Below are 22,087 nucleotides of genomic sequence, written 5' to 3'. Positions count from 1 at the left end.
ACTTTGGCTCGGTACGGTCATGCCAGACCTAACGCTGCAGGGTGGGCGCTCCTTTACACCAAGTCCTTGGCAAAGACAGTGTCCTTACTAGCTCTTCCAGCTTTTGTGCTACATATATCCTGCGAGAAAACGGAATGGAGGACTGCGAAAGAGCACCAACATTCTCTTTGGCTTTCGCCTCGAGACAATCGAAATCCCCGAACGGGGCATTGAACTCCAAACTAAAACCGCCGTTAAACCCGGCTAAAGCCCCACTAAACCTGGCTTGATCCTGACAGGAACATGGAATCCACCTTGACTGGCCCAGGCCTTTTGTCCATGCATTGGGTGGTGTTAGGGCAAAGGTCACCATCTTTGCAATCATCTCTCTCTTAAGAAAACAATTGAAAAGAAATAAAGGATGGCAAAGTCTTCTGCAATTTGACCCTAAACCCCACTGTAATCTCTTCTGAGATCCCAAATCACCTGATAGGATAAAGTTCTCCCTGCATTTTGTGCTTTGGTTGAAACTTTCAAAAAGGAAAAACAAGAGATTTAATCTACCTTTTTTTCTTAAAAAATAGAAAAACTTCTCTTTCTCTCTTTTGGCCTTGCCTTTGCATTGCATCTGCTGCTGCTGCTGCTGGCTGCTATCCTGCTGCAGCACACACTGGCACAGGCCACACAAGTCAGGCCAAAAAAAAAAAAAAAAAGAAGGGGGAACAACAACAGGAAGGAAAGGAGGCCTCCAAGCAAAATCCAAGGCAAGTAAAACCAGGCTAAAAATCTCTTCCAGCCCAAAATCCAAGCACACAAGCAAAGCAAAGCACAAAGATGGCTGGCTGGCTGGCTGCTCTGCATTGCCCACATGCTCCATGATCATCTCCTCTCACAACAACATGGAATCTCCAGGGGCATCTCTGGAGCATCTCTCCATGGCATGACTCTCTCTCTTCTCTCTCCCTCTCTTTCTCTTTCTCTCTCTTCCTGCCATGGAAGACAGGAGAAGAGAGAACACACAAAAGAAGTATAGGAACAAAATGGTTTTTCTCCTCTCCCCTTCTCTCTCTCTCTCTTTGGAACAGCAATGCCACCAATGGAATCAGACGATCTAAGACGCCGATGCTGATGATGGAGCCAAAATCGACACTCGGTGCTGGATTCTTCGTCTTCCTCCTCCTAAGCAGCTTCTAAAGCGCGCTCTGCGATAGCGGCGGCTATGGTGGAAGGAGAGCTCAATGGATGACGATCAGGGGTGGCAGAGTAGGAGGCATGGATTCTCGTGGACGCTCCAGCTCCTGCATTGGAAGCACGGGCCTGGAATGAGGAAGAGGTGAAAGAGTGAAAGAGAGAGAGAGTGTGTGTGTGTGTGTGTGTGAAAGTGTGAGAGGCGAGAGGAGGAAGAAGAAGATCGGGGATGTGGGTCTAGCCAGGACTGGCGACCCACGAGAGGATTTGGATCGCGAGCAAGTGGGTTGCTCCCGGAATGTAGCTGCGCGGAAGGGATTGGATCGATCGATCGAATGAGCGCCGGAGGAATAGAAGGAGCGCAGCATCGGAGGGGACACAGCACAGGGTCGAGCGCCATGGCTGTGGTCGGCAAGGAGCGCGAGGAGGATCTGGCGCTCTTCCACGAGATGAAGGCGCGGGAGAGGATCCACTTCCTCCATCCCAGCACCGAGGAGGACATCGAAGCGTCGCTCCGTGAGTTTCTTAGGCCCCATTGTCTGCGTTCTTCGTGTTCTTGCGTGTTCTTCGTGTGCTCTTGGCTGGAATGATTGGAATCATGATGGGTTGTCCGCTAAGTTTTGGGGATTTCGCGCTCCAGGGTATCGGATGGTGGCCACGGCTCCGCCATTGCAGCACAAGAGCCCAAACGATCTGCTAGGCTTGGAGCCGGAGAAGAACGACTATGACTGGTAAGCTTCCATAGCCAGGACGAGCAACGCTTGCAAGAATTCTCACCCTTTCCTCGCGTGGTATAGGCTGCTAACTCCGCCAGGAACGCCACTCTTTCCATCGCTGGATCGCGACCTCCCCAGCGAGGCACAGCTCGAGGCCGCCAGCGTTCGTGCCACCACCAGATCAAGAGTAAGTTCTCATCAATCACACTCCATCTCTAATCTTCTTCGTCCTTCCATTCCAGCCGAGTAGAATCTCCAGAGGAAGCTCCAGTCCTTCGCGCAGGCCGAGCTCGCCATCTCCATCCTCCACCTCGAGCTTGAGCCGGCGACCATCGTTTGGAAACTCGAGCCCGTCCAGGCCAGGATCATCGAGCAGCCGCCCAGTCACTCCAACCGGCGCTCGCCCCTCCACTCCAGGAAGATCCTCCACCCCGACCAGGAGAACTCTCACCACCTCCGCCAGCTTCAACAAGATCACCACCACCTCCAACAATGTGGGAAGAACCGCGCGTAGCAGCTCGCCATCGTCGCGAAAGCCGAGAACTCCCGTCCATCCGGCAATGCCCGCGGGATTCGCGAGTGAGCCACCGCCAAACCTCCGGACGAGCATGCCGGATCGACCATCCTCGTCCAACACTCGCGGAGCTTCCTTGTCTCCCCGGCTCGTTGGAGGAGGATCATCCTCTTTCAAGAGCTCGGATCATCGCCGCGCCGTGTCGCCGAGCTTCTCCCGGAGCTACAGCTCCTCGGCCAGCTCCAGCAAAGGATCGGTCGTCTCCTCGTCGCAAAACTCGGGCATCGAGGTGAATCGTCCCAGCCCGCGGGTGGTGATCACCACCACCACCACGGACAGCGGTGGAAAGCGGCCGATCTCGGGCTGCGAGGAGACATCTCCGGTGAAGCCCGTGACCAAGAAGCCGGTTCGAACGGGCGGGACGGGCTCCTTCTCGGCGATCAACTCGCAAAGGAAGCCTTTCGACACGAGTTCTTCGCGACAAATGGTGACGAGCTTTGCAAACTCTTAAGAGTTCTCTCCTCTCTAATCATCAAAATCGTTTTTTTTCTTGCAGGACTTTAGGAGGAACTCGAGCGGTGGATTCCGGCCGCTCATGTCAAACAGCCACATCTCGTCCTTCTACACGCGAGCCAGCAACTCGCTCCAGCAGCGCTCCATGACGGACTCGTCGATCAACAGCAGCAGCGCGGCGAGTGTGGAGCACGACCAGGACGAGGAGGTTGCGTCCAGGCTGAGCCGGGACGACCGCGACGAGTTTGCGTCGCTCGACGCCATGATCGATGACAGGAAGGCCGAGGAGCTCCTGGAGGATCACTCCCTGGAGCTGGCGAGGAGCTGCGAGGAGACGAGAGCCCTGGAGATCGTTGAGGAGCTGGAGCCGATGGTGGAACAAGCTCGAGCTCAAACTCAAGCTCAGGTCGAGGAGGAGATGGTGATCGAGAAGTCCGACCACCATGAGCTTCTGGTGCTCACGCCAACTTCCTCGGATCACTCTCCACCCTTCCAGGACGAAGTCGACATGGAGATCGACGAGAGCCATCCGCTCGACGAAGACACTGCAGCCAGCATGAGAAGCTTGCTCGAGCTCGTCATCAGCAAAGCCGTGGATCTGGCCGAAAACCAGGAGAGGCAATCAGCGAGAGCTCCTCATCCGAGCTCCAAGGTTTCTGGAGGAGCTGTCAAGCCTGACGAAGCACAACAAGAGCAAAACTCCTCGCCGCCATCTTCCACAAAGGATCCATCCCTCCACTGCTTCACTCAGCTCATCGATCTAAAGTACAGCTCCAGCTCCCTGGAAGTCTACCAGTTTGATCAGGAGCTCCACACAACCGGCTCGGAAGTGCTCGGACTCGCGAACGATCCTGCTCCAAAGCCCAGAGACTGCCGCTCCTCGATCTCTCCCAGCACTTCCACCACGACAATCTCGGACAAGAAAGCCTCCACTTCGTCGTCCAGCGCCTCCCAGCTCTCGGAAACTTTCGCCACTCGATCGTCCAACGACCGGGGAGATCATCCAAAGACGAGCTCGACCAACACCGACGTCCATAGATTGTCGTCCCGGATCACCACCAAGCCCCGAGACCCTCCAAACTTCGGCGCATTCTTGAGCGCGTCCAGGCACTACAAGAGGAGAGACTCGAGGGAATCGTCGCTCTTCTCGATCCAGATAAGCTCCTCCAAAGGTGGCGAGAGCATTTCATCCGGAGGACGTCCCGCTAGCACCACCGACGATAGCGTCGACGATATAACCCCGCGGAGGATCCACCACCTCGATCTAGCATGCAACGGCGACGCGTCCAGCAACGGGACGTATACGTACAAGGCCTCGGACGAGTACGACACCAAATCCGAGGAGAGCTGCGTCGACTACTACATCGATTCCATGGATCCACCGCAAAAGTTCGTGGACAAGACGACGACCGAGCGAGGAGGCAGGACGACGAGCTTAAACTCTAGCAAGGAGTGTGAGATCCTGGCGAGCGAGGATGTTCTTCCCGGTGGCTTTGACAACGACGAGGACGGATACGTCGACTACTACATCGATGATTTCTCGTCGCGGCAAAAGATGGCGGGGAGCGACGATCGTGAGTTCTCAGAGCCAGCAGCGAAGAAATCGATCGCGGCGATCGCGAGTCACCGGCAGGACGCCATGGACATCGTCCTGGAGGAGGAGAGATCGCTGCTCGTGGATGATACACACATAGAAGTGTGTAGCATGGAGGAGTCTTCCTCCTCCGAGTGTGGAGATCATCATCCTGGAGGATCTGCCGAGGATCCTCGCGATCGAGGCGACGAGGAGATCGACACCATGACCGAGTGCTGGAAGCAATTGGAAGAAGCCGAGCAACATCACCAGCATCACGAAAAACTTCCAGGTAAGTTTCTTCGCTGCTAGAGAGAGCTCTTGTTTCGATCGATCGATGACGAGCTTGCTTCATTCTCTTCGATGGCAGGGAGCATCAATGGTGCTGGAAGCACCACCAATACCATCGCGATCTCCTCCAGCGAGAGCACCCGCGAGAGCATCCTCTTCTGCAGCTCCATCGTCCACGACCTCGTCTACCGGGCCGCGAGCCTGGGGATCGAGAAGGAGGATCTCAAGGCGGCGTCGGCGGACGAGCTCGTCACCTTCCTGGGGCTGTCCAAGACGCACCACATCCCCCCAAAGTTCGTGGATCTGGATCCCACCAAGTGGAAAGCCAGCGAGGAATCCACCGTGCGGAGAACTCTCACTTACTTGCAGAACCAGAAGCTGATGCCAAAGACCACCGTCGCCTTCATGCACAGCCCGCCCCTGGGAAGAGTTGAGGAGGACGTCAAAGATCACATCATCCCAGAGCACCACTTCATCGATCGATCGCTCGAGAGGGGGGGCGACGCCGCGAGCGCCGAGTCGCTGCGCCGGCGATCGAAGTCCAAATGCCGCTGCGTGATCCTGTGAGGAATCAGCGAGGGGCTGTGGCTTGTAAGAATTTTACTCGTGTACTGCAGTAAACTAAAGAAGAAAAGAGATTTTTAGGGTTCTTGGGAAACTTGGTGACGTGTCAAGGAATGTTTAATGTTGTTTTGACGTGTACCTGTCGCACCATTAATGACGGGCACGCGACGCCGCCTCGCCCGTCAAAACCGTTTCCGCGGCATAATAATGCGTCCATCCAACGACTGCTGTGCAAGGTGGGCTTAGATCCATCGGTGGAGATCTTCTCGCCCTTCTAGCACGTAATAAACAACTGAAGTGGAATAAGAAGGGAGGGAGATTAGTATACGCAGCAGTGCCACAGAGGGAGGAGTGAAAGCACTCGAATCTCCTCTCACCCACCACCGAAAACTCTCGCATTCATTCAATCGATCGCTTATCTCTCTCTCTTCTTCCTCTCTTCTTTCGGTTGCTCCGATCGATGGCGAATAATCGATTTGCGGGGCGCGCGATCGATCGGCCGCGCGAGAGAGCAATGCTGGCATTGCTCTTGTTTTCTCTATCCCTGGATCTCTCGCTGGGGCAGTATGATCACGCCAATGCCTATGGCGTTCCCGCGATTCTAATCTTCGGCGATTCCACCGTGGACGCGGGCAACAACAATGTGTTTAGCACGATCATGCACAGCAATCACGCGCCGTATGGCCGCGATTTTGGATTCCCCACCGGGAGATTCAGCAATGGTCTGCTCGCGCCGGACATCGTCGGTGAGTTGACTGTTCGTTGATTATCGTGGACTGGCTCTTGACTGTGCTTGTTCTTGGCGAGATCTCGCAGCTCAGAAGCTCAATCTCCCATTCCCGCTCGCGTTCACTAGTCCGAATGCCACCGGAGACAATCTCATCTTTGGAGCGAATTTCGCGTCGGCAGCGTCGGGGCTGGTCGATTCCACGGCTTCGTTGTTTGTAAGCTCGATCTTTCTCTTGTTTGCTATTGAAGCCATGGATCTTCCTTGTTGCTAGAATGTGGCTTCGTCCACGCAGCAGCTCAAGTGGTTTGCGAGTTATCGGCAGCAATTGGAGCGGATAGCCGGGCCCGATCGCGCGCAATCGATCCTCTCCAGGGCGCTCTACGTGATAAGCTCCGGGAGCAACGATTATATCTACTATCGCCTCAACACTCGCCTCTCCTCGCAGTACAATAACGAGCAATTCCGGGAGCTCCTCATCAAGCAGACCTCGCAATTCATCCAGGTACGCGACTTCACTCCGATCCGGGCTAGTTTTCCATCGCATTTCTCTTGGATTCTCGCAAATCTTCCATCAATCAATCTCTTTTTCTTCCCCTGCTTGGAATCTCACACGTTCCAAGAACAGCCTCACACAAATTTGCTCTTTGGAATCTCTCCAGGAGCTTTACAATGTCGGTGGGCGCCGATTTGCGGTAGTCTCAGTGCCTCCGCTGGGATGCTTGCCATCGGAGATCACAACCGCGGGCAAACGCGATAGAAGCTGCGTGGAAGATCTCAATTCCAAGGCCGTCGCCCACAATGTCGCGCTCCAGCAGCTGCTCACGCGAACCAAGGCCTCACTTCCGGGAACCAAGGTCGCATACCTCGACTGCTACAGCGTCCTCTTCGATGCCATCCACAATCCTGCGAAATACGGCAAGAATTCCACCTTCTTTTCTCAAGAACACTCAATCCCCTGTTTTCTTTGCAGGGTTTAGCGAGACGAATCGAGGCTGCTGCGGCTCCGGATTGATCGAAGTGGGCGATCTCTGCAATGGATTGTCGATGGGGACGTGCTCCGACTCCTCCAAATTCGTCTTCTGGGACAGCTTCCACCCGACGCAGGCAATGTATGGAATCATCGCCGAGGTGTTTTACAACCAGGCCGCCGCGGTGCTCTAGTGAGCGCAAATCGAGAACTCTAGACAAGGAAAAGCCCTCTCCCATCTTCCAAATCCAATCCCAAAAGAGAAAAGAGCTCGAGACACTGTAAATTTGGTCACTGAGATTCGGGCAGTAAGTATAAAAGCGCTTAATCCTTCGATCGCTTCCTTCCTCCTCGCTGCGCGCATCGCATCGCCGAGACGACGACGTACACAATTCTTACATACATTAAAACATACGTATTGTTTATTACGGAGGGTTTATTCCGTACTTTGTACGAAGAGACCCTTCTTGTACGGATACCACTTTGATTTTAGGGTTCTTCTTCGGGGTAGCAGTTGTCGGTCTCGCAGACGCTGCAAATCGGCCCGTAGAGGAGGAGGGCGGAGCACTCGCCGCAGAGCTTGCCCGGGACGCGCAGGATGTGGGCGAGCGTGACGGTCTCCCAGAAATCGAGCTTGCGGTTGTGATCGGCGTCGAGGGCGTCGAAGCACGAGAGGGCGACCGCTTTGACGGCGGGGTCGCTGTAGCGTTCCACCTCCGTTCGCGTCACCCCCCTACTCGCATTTTGATCCATGCCTTTGAAGAGGCGCAGCGCCTGGGATCGCTGCTCCAGGGGGAGCTTGTGGTACGCGGCCTTGGCCTCCTGGTGGAGGCGGCGGATTGGATCGTTGCAGATGGAGTGATCATGGGCCGGGAGATTGCACTGAGCCATGGGAGAGAGATCTAGAGGTGCTAGTTTGTGATGAATTCCATGGCGGGATGGTCGTTTATATAGTGAGATCGTTGCGCCCACCACTACCGCCCTTGAATCGAATCAAACGTACGCGGGAGATGCTCAGCGATTCATGAATGATAGAGCTGCCGACCATGGCTAAGATCAGATCGTATAGGCGCGATAAGTGTTTAGTCTACACACGATTCTTCTTCTTCTTTGGTTTTCCTGCGCGGACACCATGAAAGAGAGGAATCACAACACTCGCACAGCATGTAGTACACCTCACATAGAAAACACTTGGAATTATTATGAGATAGAGCCATGGTCCACAACACACACAAGATTTAATAGAGTATGGTACCACCACAGGGAGGGAGAGAGAGAGAGAGAGAGATTTATAAAAACTTCCATCAATCATGTGTCTGGAGAGCTCGTGGAAGCATGAGTTTGGATTCGTACACCAGCGCGAGCTTAAAAAATCTAGAGGTTTTTTTGATCAAGGCTCGAGCTTACCACTTAAACTATAGATCTTTTTACCACGTAATTGGCATGCAAAATCACATTTTTCTCGACCATATTCGTGATTTCTCGCTAACAATTCTTTGAGTTTTGGGGGATAGCGATGGAGACTGGACACACGGACAAGTTCTTCCTGTGCTTTGACCATAACCTTTGGTTTTGGAGCGATTAGTTTTGGTGGCTGGGCTTGTATTTTTTGTTTCTCTCTCTTTCCCTTTGCTTTGGAGGCCATTTTGTTTTGCAGAGGCATCGGTGGTTGCGGCTGCCTGGCAGCGGAATGTGGGAAAGCTCGAGCTCTCCGGTGGTGGGTTTTGTGGATCTCACTTAGATCTGCGGGAGCTCCACCGAGAGATTGCCGAGCTATGGCGGAGTTTGGCGGACAAAGCTCGAGGTAATGAAGAGGCGCTTGCACTGTTCCTTTTCTTGCATGATGTGCTTTCGAGGTTTTTCCTCGTTGTCTTGCTAGTAGCGGCTTGTGGATCTTTGATCTTGGTTGTTTGGTGGTCTGGTTTTTTTTTTTTTCTTCTTTTTTTTTCAGCTATGCTCAAAGTTTGTGTGATGGATCAATGTAGCTCGGGGTGAAGGCTGGTTGAGGAGATGAGCCATGGAAAGTCCTCAAAAGTGTAGCTCCTTCAAGAACTTGGTCGGGACCATCGAATCACTGCTGGGATCCAAGAGCGATCTTACAGTCACTTGGGCTCAGTCCGTCAAGCTTATCATCGAGGATTTGTCCAACAGCTGCCCTTCCACTCCTTGCACACCATCTTTTCCAGAAGGGGCCATCTACAACAACACCGAAAAATCAAGCCTCCAAGGTAGAGAAAAATCTCTCTTTTCTTTTTTTTGTGTGTTTTTCGTTGATTCTTTTTCTTTTCTTTTTTTCCAGGAGAGCTCATACTTCTAAAGGCTGCCTATGCCTTGTCGAATGTTAACAGGAAGCTCGCTTTAAACAAGCTCCTCGATCTCAAAGGTCTGCAAGCCTCTAAGATTTCTCTGAAAAATCAAAACTTTGTGCAGGGAACATACGAGTTTTTTGTAGAGTTCGGCCTCTCCTGTCCTCCGAGCAACAGGGAAGAGTCGGCATTGTCGCCACGGATGTTCCAAATCAAGTCCAAGTATCCTCCTCTGGTGGCAAAGCCAGGAACTATCTATTTGATAAGGTTTTCCACGCGGCATCCTTACAAGGTACGAAACCATTCAAATGGTGGCGACAAGAGCTTAAGATTCTTTGTTTCTTCCAGATGATGTTTTCTCAGAAGTGGAGCCAATTATCAGGTCCGCCATGGATGGAAGTAACGTTTGTATCTTTGCCTATGGACAAACCGGCACTGGAAAGACGTTCACAATGGTTGGTTTCGTGATTTTCTCGTTTTTTCGTCCTCGTCTCAGACTTTCAAGTTCTCAGGAAGGTAGTCAGGATTGTCCAGGAATAGTTCCTCGCACTTTGCAGCAGCTCTTCTTCGACGCTTCGCTCGACACAACTGTCGAGTACTCATTCAAGCTGAGCATGCTCGAAGTGTACCGTGGGTGTTTGCGCGACTTATTGGCTCCTCGGCAACAGCAGCAGTCGAGCAGCAAGAGGCAAGAAATCCTTGTTCGTTATCTCTTGAAAAACGTGATTTTTTCTTCTCCAGCCTTTGCATCCAGATGGCTGGATCTGGTAGCACAGAGATAGAAAACTTGACAGAGATTCCGATTAAAAGCGCGAGCCAGGCAAGATATCTATATCGCAAGGGGGTCCGTTCGAGGTCTACGTGTTGGACGACTGCAAACGAGACATCGAGTAGATCACACTGGTGAGAGTCCAAAACTTTTCTTTTTTTGTTCCATCTTCTATCCGGCCGCCATAAATTCTTCTTTGCTCGATCAGCTTGGTTCGAATCAACATCACTTGCAACTATGGAAAGCAGAGCCACGCAAGCAAACTTTGGCTGGTGGATTTGGGAGGGAGTGAGAGGTTCTTTAAGACGCAAGCGCAGGGACAAACTCTGGAAGAAGGCAAAGCCATCAATGCATCCTTGTCCGCATTGGGGGATGTTATCAGTGCTCTACAACGAAAGCAACCACACATACCTTACAGGTAAAAATCTTTGTTTCTTTCTTTTCTCGGAGCGAGCGAGAGTTAACTGGTTTTTCCATTTCTATGGTTGGTGTTCTTCAAGCAGGAATAGCAAGCTGACACAGATTCTTCGCGATTGTTTAGGTACTTTTGAAAAGTTTTGCTTTGTGCCTCAGAGAAAAAATGGTTTTTTCCAGGGAAGGATTCGAAAGCTTTGATGCTTGTTCACGTTAGTCCAAAGGAGGAAGACCTTGGAGAGACGACGTGCTCGCTGGGATTTGCTTCCAGGGCCAGGGCGATTCATCTTGGAAGAGATATATCTCCTGTAAGATCATATAGTTTGTTCTCTCCCTTCATAGTCTTGAACTCTTTTCTCTTGTGGATTTCTAGAGCGCAAGGGACGAGAGAACAGCTAGCATGGCCAACGTTTTGGCGAAGATGAAGCTCTACGAAACCGAGTGCCAGAAGCTCAACGAGAACATCCAAATGGTGGAGTCTCTCATCCGCCGCGGCATGGAAAACCAAGACTTGGACGAGCTGCAAGCCAAGTTACTCTCGGCGAGCGCAAAGAAGGAGCTCACCACCACCACCGCCGGACGTTCTTCATCCTCTTCATCGTCGTCCTCCTCCATTCCCAGATTCATGACACCCACAGTGAGCAGCCAGCGCAAGAAACGCAGCAGCACGATCCACCTCGAGAGCGTGGTCTCGGTGATGATGGAGACGACCACCGAGAAGAGAGTGGTGAGATCCGGGACGCCGGAGTCTCGCCAGGTGCGAAGAACTCTCAACTTCCAAGTCCATCGCCAAGAGGTTGTCCGCCATCACCAAGTTGACGATCCTCCGCCACCTCGAGTTCACGAAGTTGGAGCTCAAGAGGACGAGCTGCTGGTTGATCGCAAAGCTACCACTGCTGCTACTGTGAGAAATGGTTTGACGACGGAGAATTCAGCTCCATCGCCATCGCCTCCACTCCCTGTGGCTGTGGCGGCAAAGTCCGAGAGAAGATTGATGAGGACGAGCGCCACCACTACTCAAGCTGGCAAGGAGCGGGGTGGAAGATGTGGGTGGGAGTACTTAGGCAAGAAGAGCTCCAAGTATCGGAGGAGATGGACGCTCGAGTGCTCAAGCAGGATTTCTATCACCGAGAGATTGTGACGAGAGATCCTACCTTTTGTAAACTAACTTGCTACCCTGAGGGTGATGATCTCCAAAACATAGAAGATTTGTTCCCAAGTGTTCTTGTCATTTACACGATCATCTTGCGATCAAAATACAAACTTTGATTTTGCAGCTGTAGGCCTACTCTCGAGAAAATCACACAAACAACTATATGTAGGCCTACTCTCGAGAAAATCACACCAAACAACTATAAGCAAAGAATGGATCACGACGACTTACGCGTATTTGACGCGACCACAGCGGTCGCACGGCTCGGGAGCAACTTTGGCAGTCGCCTCTTTCTTCGCTGATTGTAGCTTTGACAGATCCCAGTCGAGAACAGCGCTGAAAGCGCCTGCGGCCTGCTGGAGCTGCTGTGGTCTGCAACACAGGAGGAGCAACCATTGTCGATCGCCCGAGACTTTGAAAAGAAAAAACCAAGAGGACGTACTTGATTGTCAATGGAGGAGAAAATCTTATGATCGTGTTATGCGTCGGCTTGGCGAGGATGCCCCGCTCTTTCAGCGCAAGGCAAACTTCGTAGGCGTTGCTCGTCCCCAGCCCTTGAGAGTTCAGCTCCACGGCATTTAAGAGTCCGCGGCCCCTCACCTCTTTCACCACGTCCGGATGGCACTTTTGCGAGTTTTGGAGATGCACTCTAAATTCTTCCCCCAGGTCCGCTGCCCTGTATAAATCAAGATGAATACAAGTGTTTGCTGGTGGAAAAAGCTCTCACCTTTCACAAAGCTGCTCGTCTTGGACAACTTGCAGTGCAGCGATAGCCACTGCGCTTGCCAAAGGATTTCCTCCAAAGGTACTGTAATTATGAATCAGGTAGAGAATTTAGAATGGCATTGCCAAACCTTCCGTGCTCCCCAGGCTTGATGCACAGCATTACGTCCTTGTCAGCGAGCACAGCACTTACGGGGACCACCCCAGCACCAAGTGCTTTTCCCAAAATCTAAAGAAAGGATGAACTGTCAAAGTGAATCACACCGCAAACATGATCATACCACAACATCAGGTCGAACTTCTTCCCAGTCGCAAGCCAGAAGTTTTCCAGTTCGACCGATTCCAGTTTGTATCTCATCTGCTATCATCAACACCTTGTGCTTGGAGCAAAGCTTGCGCACTTCCTTGATGTAACCTTCGGGTGGAAGTATCACCTAGAAAAAAAATATGACGTTAAAAGGATATCTATGAAATGGATAACGACGGACCATACCCCAGCTTCCCCTTGAATAGGCTCGAACAGAAAGGCTGCAGTCTTCTTTCCATGCTCTACACGGAAGCTGATAGCTTGTATAAAACAAAAGAAAACAACGCACCTTCCAAAGCGGATGCGAGTGCACTGATGTCACCAAAATCAACCTTTACATGGCCGGGAAGCAAAGGCCAAAAGCCTCGAGTAGCCTCATTGTCACAACTCATCGATATCACTCCAGTTGTTCGACCGTGGAAGCAACCACAACACGAGATGATAATGGCCTGAAAACTCCAAAAGCCTCAGCAAGCCAAAGTAGATTCATATCCTTTGGTTTCATTACCTCGTTCTTTGGAATTCCCTTCTTTTCGTATCCCCACTTTCTCGCCAGTTTCATGGCAGTCTCCACGCCCTCGGCCCCGGTGTTCATCGGCAGCACCATCTCATATCCAAACAACTTGGTGATCATCTTCGCAAAGGCTGGGAACTTGTCATTATAGAAAGCTCGCGAGCTCAACGTTAAGTTGTGAGCTTGCTTGGTGAGAGCTTCGATGATCTTTGGATGGCAGTGGCCCTGCAATTTCAGATCTCAAGCAAAGAAAAATGAAAAAAACCGCTATAATCTCACCTGATTCACGGCAGAATAGGCAGAGAGAAAATCCAAGTACTCCCGGCCCTCTGGATCCCAAACCACGGCGTCCTTGGCACGAGCAAACACCACCGGCAGCGGATGATAGCTGGATTTCGCGATCGCGATCAAGAGGGCAAAATGAACGATCGCTTACTTGTGAGCGCTGTAATGCTGTTCGTCCTGGATGAGGAACGCCGATTTGTCGCTCAGCGAGGGCGCCGAGACCTCGGCGCTGGTGATGTAGCTGCGATCACGCAGGAATCGCCGCGATCGCAGCACGGACCGCCTCAATGCCGCCGCCGCCACCGCCATTCTTAGCCTCTCCGAAGCATAGCTTCAAACTATCCCTAGAAATATATTTCACGTCAGCGCCTACGTGTCAATCCTCATGGATAGAACAGAATATACCCATTTAAGAATATGCTTGTTTTGAGTGATTCTAGGGTTCTACGCGGCCATGGGGGAGAATGTCCACGATCTCGTGGAAATCGTGGAATGTAAGCTCGACACAGCGAAATACATGGATTCCGTCAGGAGCCCAGCCGCCGGAGCGATCGCGAGCTTTGGCGGCACGACGCGGGATAGATTCCAGGGCAAACAGGTTCTAGAGCTTCGCTACGAGGCATACGTGCCAATGGCGAGCTCGCAGCTGCGCAAGATCTGCCAGGCGGCCCGGGAGAGGTGGGAATTGATCGGCGTGGCCGTGGCGCACAGGATTGGCGTGGTGCCCGTGGGGGAGGAGAGCGTCTTTGTGGCCGCCTCGTCGATCCACAGGAAGGAGGCGCTCGCCGCTTGCCAGTTCTTGATTGACGAGATCAAGGCCTCGGTGGCGATCTGGAAGAAGGAGATCTACGCGGATGGGGAGGCCTGGAAGGAGAATGCCGAATTCGAGAGCACTAGGAGGAGCTGTTCCTGTGGTAATTGATAAAGAAGAAAATTCCACTCGTATAAACGGTGGAGATTTGGCCTTGGAAGAGCCCTAAATAACGGTCAGTCCCAATGCCAGGAACACTTCTCTTCTTGGACTGATCTCACTCTACTCGACTCCAGCGCCGAGAGGGAAGAAAATGTATACTAGAAAGAAAACCAGGAGCAGCAGCAGCACTGGGATCGATCGAAATCCGGCGGCCAAAGTTTCCAATACCAATAGCTCGAGCACGAGAAATCCTTCCCTCGAGCAAGGCTATGCTTCTAAGAGGTCTGCTTCTTTGTCTGGCGTCACCACAGATCTTCGAAGAACCAGCCTCGAGAGCAAGCCCAGCAGCACCATTTCCACCGGAGTTTTCAAGTCAGCGCCTCCACGTCCAGCTCTAGGAAGGCCCCGAGATTCCAGAGTTCGTCCCAAGTTTGACCTCCGGCTAAACGAACCTCCACCACACTCGAGCATGATGGAGCCGGATCAGCCATCTCCATCGGCTTCTTTCAAGCGAGAGGCCACCACTCCCCCATTCGCTTGCGAGACTGTTCCTTGCAAGAACCCCGCTTGCCACCCCGGCTCATCCGACTTCCAGGCCCCAGTGAACGACTTCTTCTTGCAGAAGAGCTGGATCAAGGGACCCTCCGATCCGTCCGGTACCGTCGTGAGCCTCTCGGACCGCCCCAGCCTGTGCATGAGCGTCCACGGCTCGGAGCTGGCCGTTGGATCCTCCGACCATGCCATCTACACCATCGACGTTGGAACTTGCGGGCTCACCAGGATCATGCACGGGAAATCTTACGGCCACACCGAGTGGGTCACTTGCCTGGATCATCTGCCAGACGGAAGAATCGTTAGCGGCGGAATGGACAACAAGCTCTGCCTGTGGGACAAACGAGGTGTTCGAAGCAGGGACCTCAAAGGACACACTGCGTCTGTGTCGGGAGTTAAAGCCGGTGTTTTCAACCAAGGGAGTTTAGCAGTCAGTGCGAGCTATGACAGGACTTTAATCCTCTGGGATCTGGGAGGACCTTCGGGGAGAGAGGTAGCAAAGCTGGCAGGACACAAGGCACCAGTCATGGAATTCGCAGGAACGCCGAGAGGGAGGCTTGTGAGTGGCTGCAGGGACGGGACTGTGATACTTTGGGACGTGGATGGGAGGTCTCCCGTCTTGCAGTGCAAGAACGCTCATAAAGGCCACGTTACAGCGTTAAAAGCAGTAGAGGAGGAGGCCGGGGACGTGTTTCTCTCAGGAGGGCAGGATGGCTTACTTCAAGTCTGGGACTTTCGATGCAGGCAGCCGGTCCACACTGCTTGTCTCCACAGGTACTCCCTGAAAGATTTTCTTGTTAGAAAAGCACTAAAGAATGTCTACTTTTACTTTCCAGATCTGCGAAAGGCGTTGGAGCACTCACCTGCATTGCAGTGGCGAAGAACACAACCTGTGGATGTCCTCTGGTCACAACAGCAGGCGCGGACAGAGTACTGAAGGTCCTTGACGTAAGGGCGTCCTTTAATGCGGTCTTCACTCTGGAAGATCACCGGGATTTTATATACAGCCTCTACATGAACGGTACGTAAGCCAGAAGAGGAAACGAAAAGAAACTTGGAGAACTTACAGAGAAAAATGGAACAGGCTCGCTGGCTTGGAGCGGTGGAGGCGACGGATCTCTTCTGGTGCACGACGTTGAGCGCGGTAAGTGCCTCTATGGCTTGGGAGCGATCAAAAACGGTGCCGTGAGAGGAATCTCTCTCGCTGGTGACGCGCAAGAGAAGCTTGTTGTCACTGGAGACGATGGTAACGTGATGCTGTACTCTCTTTAGTTTTCACAGAGGACCTGTGTATATACAAAAGATTAGCAAGGAGAAAGCAAAGTATATAAACCTGTGATGAATGTTCTCCCAATGTACAAAAAATTTCTGTAAGCAACAAAAAATGACAAGGGAGATTATTCAAAACGCGATCAGATCATCCGCGGGCTTTTTCTTCTTGTCGTTGCTGGCCTCTTCTTCTGCCTTATTCCCGAATATCATCTTGTCCAGATCTGCCAAAGGATCCTCGGTGGGAGATGGACGAGCTCCAGCCTTGGAAGATTTGTTGCGAACTAGAGGGTCGTCCAGCTCGGGCTCCTCGTCGACGATCACAAACGCCGAGTCGTCGGATTTAGGGAGCTCTGATGGTGGAGGCAGTGGTGCTACTGCGCTGGACATCTCCTCGTACTTGTCGAGGGCTTTCTGGAGCTCATCGTTGACGTTGAGAGCTTCGAACAACAGGGCCTCGTTCTCGCCAACTCTTTCGATAATTCTTTGTATGTTAAACTGGGACTGCCGGCACTGCTCCACTAGCGCGATGGTAAGCTCTTCCTGGAAAGATAAACACAGAAGAAACACTTGTTAAAGCGATTTACGAGAGAATGAGCGAACCACACCTTTAAAACTTCCTGCTGGGGAGACGATGTAAGAACAGTGGAGAGAAGCTCGATACTGTTACGCGCTACGTCAAAAACCTCCTTCTCGTGATCACTGTTGTCCTCGCGAGTAGGGTGGCTGCCAACTACGTCTCTGAGCGTCAGCCTCGAGATGCCAGAGCGCACGGGAGCCGTCTCAACAGTCTGGGGTGGAGTGAAAATGGGAGCCAAGCTCTCAGCATCTCTTCCAGGGAACTTGACACCCCGAGATTTCAAGCTCTGATCAAACAAACAAAGAATCCAAAGTTAAGAAAAGCATGAAAGAGAAGAACCACTCTTTTCACACAAAACAAAAAGCAAAGAAACAAAGAGAAAAGAGAGAGAGAGTTCTGTTACCTTGTAAGTCTCCTCAAACACTGGAAGATATCGAAGCTCCTCTGTGGCCTCACCCCACGACTCGATGAGCTTCAGCGCCTTGTCACGATTCTCGGGCGACGATCGCGGATCGTCCACCAGCCTCACCATCTCGTCCAGGATCCTCTCCGACGCGACCTCCGCGAACATCTTGTCGCAGTTCTTGACAACGGCCTCGAGCAGCAGCAGCACGAGCGTGATGCCGCGCGATTCCTTGCAGCTCCCCATGCGCTTCTTGATCGCCCGCGCCAGATCCTGGCCCGTGATCTTGTCCGCGTTCACCATGTCGCAGATTTCCATGAACTGGCCCCAATCCGGATCGAAGCCCTGCAATCCCGTTGCCTCCTCCACCAGGCGATCCACAGCCGCATTGGACGCCTGGAACATCTCCCGCACCCGCTCGCTCACATTTCCCATCCTCTCCGAGACCTTGCGCCCTACCTCGGCGCCGCCGATCTTGAGGCGCTCGCCCAGCGCCGTGAACTTCTCCTTGAGATTGTCCGCCATAGCTAATGAATGACGAACGAATCAAAACCCTAGCTAAATAAGGTCATTTGTGCACGTCAGCGCCAGCGCATTTGCCATCTCGGCAGTAAATTTGCCACCCAGTCGACACGGTGGCTCTTAATTGAACGAATCAAACTTAAATTTTAAATTAAAATTTTAAAATATAAAAAAGTGAGGTAAAAGTGTATAGTTACAATGCTTTATATTAATATTAATATATAATATAATGCCATATACTAATATTAGCATAATAGGATTTTAATAGCCATCGGATTAATTTCAATCCGGTGTATATAAGCTAAGATTTTTGAGCCTATTAATATACACATTTCTATATTCCATTTTCATATTCCATACACTCACATTGGTGGAGGTGAAAAACAATTTTGATTATCCTTAAAAAAGTGTTTGGATTTAGGATTTACTTTAGATCTAACTTTTTCATTGTCTAGATTTCTCTTTCCTTATAACTTTTTCAATTTTTTCTTTTTTATTTTTTTCTTTTTTATTCATTTTTATAGTAAAGTAGCAATATCTTCCTTTTTTGACTCTAAAGCAACAATTAATGCAATTGTTTAATATTATACAATTGTAGTTAAATAATCAAACTTAGTTGATGGCACCATTCACAACACATAATATAATTTCTCTTGCTTTTGCTATCAATTTTTGTGTTTGGCTAAAATTCTTCTGTAAGAATCCTAAAGATGATGTGTACCATTGGTTCAATCAATTTACAATGATTGTTACATATTATTCTTGGGATAATGCTTGTTGTTTGAGTGAGTGTCTCTAAGGGATGGTGCTGCAGTGGGACAATGGTTTAAACTTAACCACTAGTGAGGATTAGAGCACTTTTTTAAATGTCTTCAAACACATATTTGGACATACTAACAATTGTGATAATGCCTCCTAACAATTGTATCATTTTCATTAAAGTTTATATGAGTTAATAATGCAATTTAGCATTTGTTTTTTAAACCTTTTACTTTATACAGGCCAAATATGTCAAAGCGGATCAAGTTAAAATGACTTGCTATTTTGGTATTTACATTCTCAATATTGTCTTAAGAACAATTATTTTTATTTTATGGGGATAAATCTTAATGGTTAGTTATGGTTGGTGGTGCCTTTAATCTTTATTCCACGTTTTCTTCATACCTATTATAATTTTCTTATTTTAAGTGGGCATATGGAACATTGTCATATGACTAAGAAGCTACATAAGTTTTTCTATTAACTAAAGATGTAATATGATATTATCTGGTATGTGCATAATTGCATTTGGTGTGAAGCTTATAATACTCCCCCTCATGGTGCAAAAAAATAGTTGAAGTCAATTGCAATTTCTCATTTGTTTGAGTTGGTGGCATTTGATCTGATGGGGCTTTTTCCACAGTCGATTGCTAACAATGAGTATGTAACTATTGCTGTTAACTACTTGATTCATTGGGTGGAAGTTGATGCTCTTGCTAGTGCATTTACAACTGCTATTGAATATTTAAATATTTCCTCCTCAATTGAGTAATGTTCTAACATTCATATCTGAAGTGAATTCTTTTGAATAATAGTCCCACATTTATGGTTGAGGTTTTTTACATTTTAACATCTCAGTTGGGGATATGCCACATTTTCACGAGTGCTTATTATTCACAATCAAATGGTTTAGTAAAACGGCTCATTCAGACCTTCAAAAGAATGATTGTGAAGTACTTGAACTTTCAACATTTGGTTGGCATGGTTATTTGCCCTCTCTTTGGTATGGATATAACACAGAGGTGTAAAGTTTTGTTGATGTTTCACTATATAAACTTTTATATAGCCATGATTTGATACTACTAATGAAGTTGAATTTACCTTTGCAATTTCCATAAGCTACTGATGCTAGATCTTGGGATTAATATTTAACGATCATTTTTCCACTTCTTCGAGCAGAGTTTACCGAACACTTAGACTACATACTGTAAGTGACTAATTTTTCCATTCTACTTTAGTCACTTAACCACACCTCCGACCACTTGGAGGAGTCTCATTCACAACCTCCATAAGCCCAACTCAGGACTTGGGGCTTGCTAGCCCCGAGAATGGCATCCATGCCACTCAACCTTAGCACTTGGTCCAAGTGCTCCACGTGTCCGATCCCATGATCGACACCCCAAGGTACCACTGACATATCGGCCCATTACACTAAGGCCATGCCCATTTACCTTGGTCACACTGGTGGTCCAACACCACCTACATTCCAATCCCGTCTCTCAAAGACTAGGTCATCCATCCATGAGTGGTCATCCCAGATCCACTCCTTAACATCCTTAGGATGCCTACAGACATGGGGAATAGCCTTCCCCAATATCTCCGTTCCGGTCCCCACCAGGTCCCTTTCTGTCCTTGGCTGTGTTCGCCAACACTGCCACTGGATGGAGGCCCACTGGCCCGACCACTAAGTCCCACTATCCTCTAGGACTTCCTCACTGTGTGACTGTGTCCTTGGTCGTGTGGCTCAACGGAACCTCGCTCTAAGCCCATGGCTAGAGCACCTAAAGACGAAAGGTGGGGAGAGTACCCATGAGGCTTGCGTAAGGCCATGGTGTTCCGAAATGGTGTCCCAAAGTCCCAGACTGTGGAAAGGAAGAGGGGTAGCCCTCCGGTGTGGTCAGGTATCCAAGTAGGTAGTGCCACCCACACTTGGACTGGGAGCATCGGCCAGTTGATCTCCCGGGGGAACTAGAGCCGGCTCTTGAACACTTCACCAAGTTACCCCGCTTGTCGGTTTGTGTTCACTCTAGTCTTGGACTTCCCAGTGGGCAGCTCATCACCCAACACTGGGTCCGGCCTTCCTGGGCCAAACTGGCCTTTCCTAGCCAAACTGGCTCCACTGCAGTCCTCCCCCTACTATACTTTTGGAGCTCACCAAACCCCCCAGGGTCTGGGAGACGAACGCTTTGGGCTTTCACCCTCTCAGGCTCCGGACTCGGACTCGGACTCGGACTCGGATTCGGACTCGGATTCGGACTCGGACTCGGGCTCGGGCTCGGTCTCGGCCTCGGCCTCGGTCTCGGTCTTGGTCCCGATCTCGGTCTCGGTCTCGGTCCCGGTCTCGGTCTCGACTTCGGACTCCATCTCGGACTCCATCTCGGGTCCATCTCGGGTCCATCTCGGACTCCATCTCGGACTCCATCTCGGGTCCATCTCGGACTCCATCTCGGACTCCATTTCGGGTCCATCTCGGGTCCACCTTGGACTCCATCTCGGACTCCACTTCGGACTCCAACTCGGGTCCATCTCGGGTCCACCTCGGACTCCACTTCGGACTCCAACTCGGGTCCATCTCGGACTCTCCCACGTGTCATGTGTTGGTCCTTTTGGGTCCCTTTTTGGAGCCTCGCCTTTTGCTCGCTTCGTGCTCGTTCCTCGAGCACTTCGTTGGGAGTTCCACTCCCGCTCTTGACTTTTCAAGTCGGAGCTTTTGGTCCAAACGTGTTACGTTCGTTTGGCTCTCGCTTCGGCCACTACCATGTGGCGCCCTTCCGGCTCCACTTTGGGGCCTAGGGATTTTGTGTCTCACACATACAAATGGGACAATAGCAGCATTATAACTCCCATCATCAAGATGATTTGGTGTTAGTTTGTTTTCCCAATCTTATAATATGTGGGTTTATTTAAAAGGTTCCTTGCTCAATTATCAGGTGTTACGGCAAGTTAGATTGCAAGTTTATGAGGTTTGGCATGATGTCCAATAGGCTGATCTTCCAAAAATTATGTATGTGCATCAGTTGAAATGGTTCTTATAAAAGGATCAGAAATAATTAACACCATTATTGATGCCTCCTCCTGATATTCCTCCAAATTTTAACCCGTCCACTATAGAACTTTAATTGTCTTCTATGATTCTGAAAAGAGGGGATGATGTGAGGTCCAAATGTATGACTACAATGCTATATATTACTATTAGCGTAGTAGGATTTTGATAACTATTAGAATGATTTCAATCCAAACCACTCACTCTTGTATATAAACTAGAGTTTTTAAGCTAATTGATATGCACATTTTTGTATTTCATGCACTCACAAAAGTAAGTTAAATAGTTTTCAATATAAAATATATAATGTGAGAGTGTATAAATAATAACAACTCAAATACTTAGTTCTCTGTTAAAATTAATATTTTAAAAAAAATGTAGCTTTTAAATAGTGCAGTTGTAATTAAAGGTCCCAGGTACTTTGATCCACGGCTTCCTTTTTGGCAACTTCTACTGAAACAGCCGGAACAGGTGATTGACTAATCTTTTCCTCATGATTTCCTTGACTTACGGCCAGCAAGATCCTTGCTAGTACGTTGG

General features: G+C 50.2%; 7 protein-coding genes across 7 annotated transcripts; 5 read left to right on the top strand and 2 right to left on the bottom strand.

The window, feature by feature from the left end:
• Positions 1-690: 690 nt before the first annotated feature.
• On the top strand, positions 691-5,430 carry LOC112348475 (serine-rich adhesin for platelets-like). Its single transcript, XM_024681065.1, has 6 exons — positions 691-1,683; positions 1,808-1,898; positions 1,965-2,070; positions 2,126-2,884; positions 2,954-4,775; positions 4,854-5,430. The coding sequence occupies exons 1-6, from the start codon at positions 1,503-1,505 to the stop codon at positions 5,339-5,341; spliced, it is 3,447 nt and encodes a 1,148-aa protein (XP_024536833.1). The 5' UTR covers positions 691-1,502; the 3' UTR covers positions 5,342-5,430.
• A 247-nt stretch (positions 5,431-5,677) lies between these two features.
• LOC9645859 (GDSL esterase/lipase At5g03810) lies at positions 5,678-8,352 on the top strand. The gene is made up of 5 exons (XM_024681077.1): positions 5,678-6,084; positions 6,155-6,282; positions 6,340-6,570; positions 6,728-6,983; positions 7,039-8,352. Exons 1-5 carry the CDS (start codon positions 5,799-5,801, stop codon positions 7,227-7,229), a joined length of 1,092 nt encoding a protein of 363 aa, XP_024536845.1. The 5' UTR covers positions 5,678-5,798; the 3' UTR covers positions 7,230-8,352.
• A 229-nt stretch (positions 8,353-8,581) lies between these two features.
• Positions 8,582-11,743, top strand: LOC9645858 (kinesin-like protein KIN-14U). Its single transcript, XM_024681070.1, has 11 exons — positions 8,582-8,839; positions 9,021-9,263; positions 9,335-9,418; positions 9,466-9,633; positions 9,690-9,796; positions 9,854-10,029; positions 10,083-10,244; positions 10,319-10,528; positions 10,614-10,651; positions 10,705-10,832; positions 10,898-11,743. The coding sequence occupies exons 2-11, from the start codon at positions 9,053-9,055 to the stop codon at positions 11,663-11,665; spliced, it is 2,052 nt and encodes a 683-aa protein (XP_024536838.1). The 5' UTR covers positions 8,582-8,839; positions 9,021-9,052; the 3' UTR covers positions 11,666-11,743.
• Positions 11,744-11,769: 26 nt separating this feature from the next.
• LOC9646333 (ornithine aminotransferase, mitochondrial) lies at positions 11,770-13,839 on the bottom strand (the record flags this gene model as incomplete). Its single annotated transcript, XM_002975924.2, has 10 exons — positions 11,770-12,049; positions 12,120-12,353; positions 12,405-12,485; positions 12,532-12,629; positions 12,682-12,834; positions 12,894-12,949; positions 12,997-13,156; positions 13,216-13,446; positions 13,501-13,609; positions 13,658-13,839. Coding segments are annotated over 10 exons (1,449 nt in total), but the record flags the coding sequence as incomplete, so codon positions are not given.
• A 121-nt stretch (positions 13,840-13,960) lies between these two features.
• LOC9645857 (molybdopterin synthase catalytic subunit) lies at positions 13,961-14,471 on the top strand. Its single transcript, XM_002976114.2, has one exon. The coding sequence runs from the start codon at positions 13,961-13,963 to the stop codon at positions 14,426-14,428; it is 468 nt and encodes a 155-aa protein (XP_002976160.1). The 3' UTR covers positions 14,429-14,471.
• An 89-nt stretch (positions 14,472-14,560) lies between these two features.
• Positions 14,561-16,289, top strand: LOC112348467 (probable serine/threonine-protein kinase PkwA). The gene is made up of 3 exons (XM_024681037.1): positions 14,561-15,745; positions 15,808-15,992; positions 16,056-16,289. Exons 1-3 carry the CDS (start codon positions 14,571-14,573, stop codon positions 16,241-16,243), a joined length of 1,548 nt encoding a protein of 515 aa, XP_024536805.1. The 5' UTR covers positions 14,561-14,570; the 3' UTR covers positions 16,244-16,289.
• LOC9645856 (TOM1-like protein 1) lies at positions 16,286-17,770 on the bottom strand. The gene is made up of 3 exons (XM_002975923.2): positions 17,224-17,770; positions 16,849-17,106; positions 16,286-16,783 (listed from the first exon to the last, which is right to left on the bottom strand). The coding sequence occupies exons 1-3, from the start codon at positions 17,746-17,748 to the stop codon at positions 16,373-16,375; spliced, it is 1,194 nt and encodes a 397-aa protein (XP_002975969.1). The 5' UTR covers positions 17,749-17,770; the 3' UTR covers positions 16,286-16,372.
• Between the last annotated feature and the right edge of the window lie 4,317 nt (positions 17,771-22,087).

This window comes from Selaginella moellendorffii, unplaced genomic scaffold, assembly GCF_000143415.4.
Source record: "Selaginella moellendorffii unplaced genomic scaffold, v1.0 SELMOscaffold_29, whole genome shotgun sequence".
NCBI classification, from domain to species: Eukaryota; Viridiplantae; Streptophyta; class Lycopodiopsida; order Selaginellales; family Selaginellaceae; genus Selaginella; species Selaginella moellendorffii.
The sequence above is the reverse complement of the archived record's forward strand: the minus strand, read 5'-3'. Positions and strand labels throughout refer to the sequence as shown.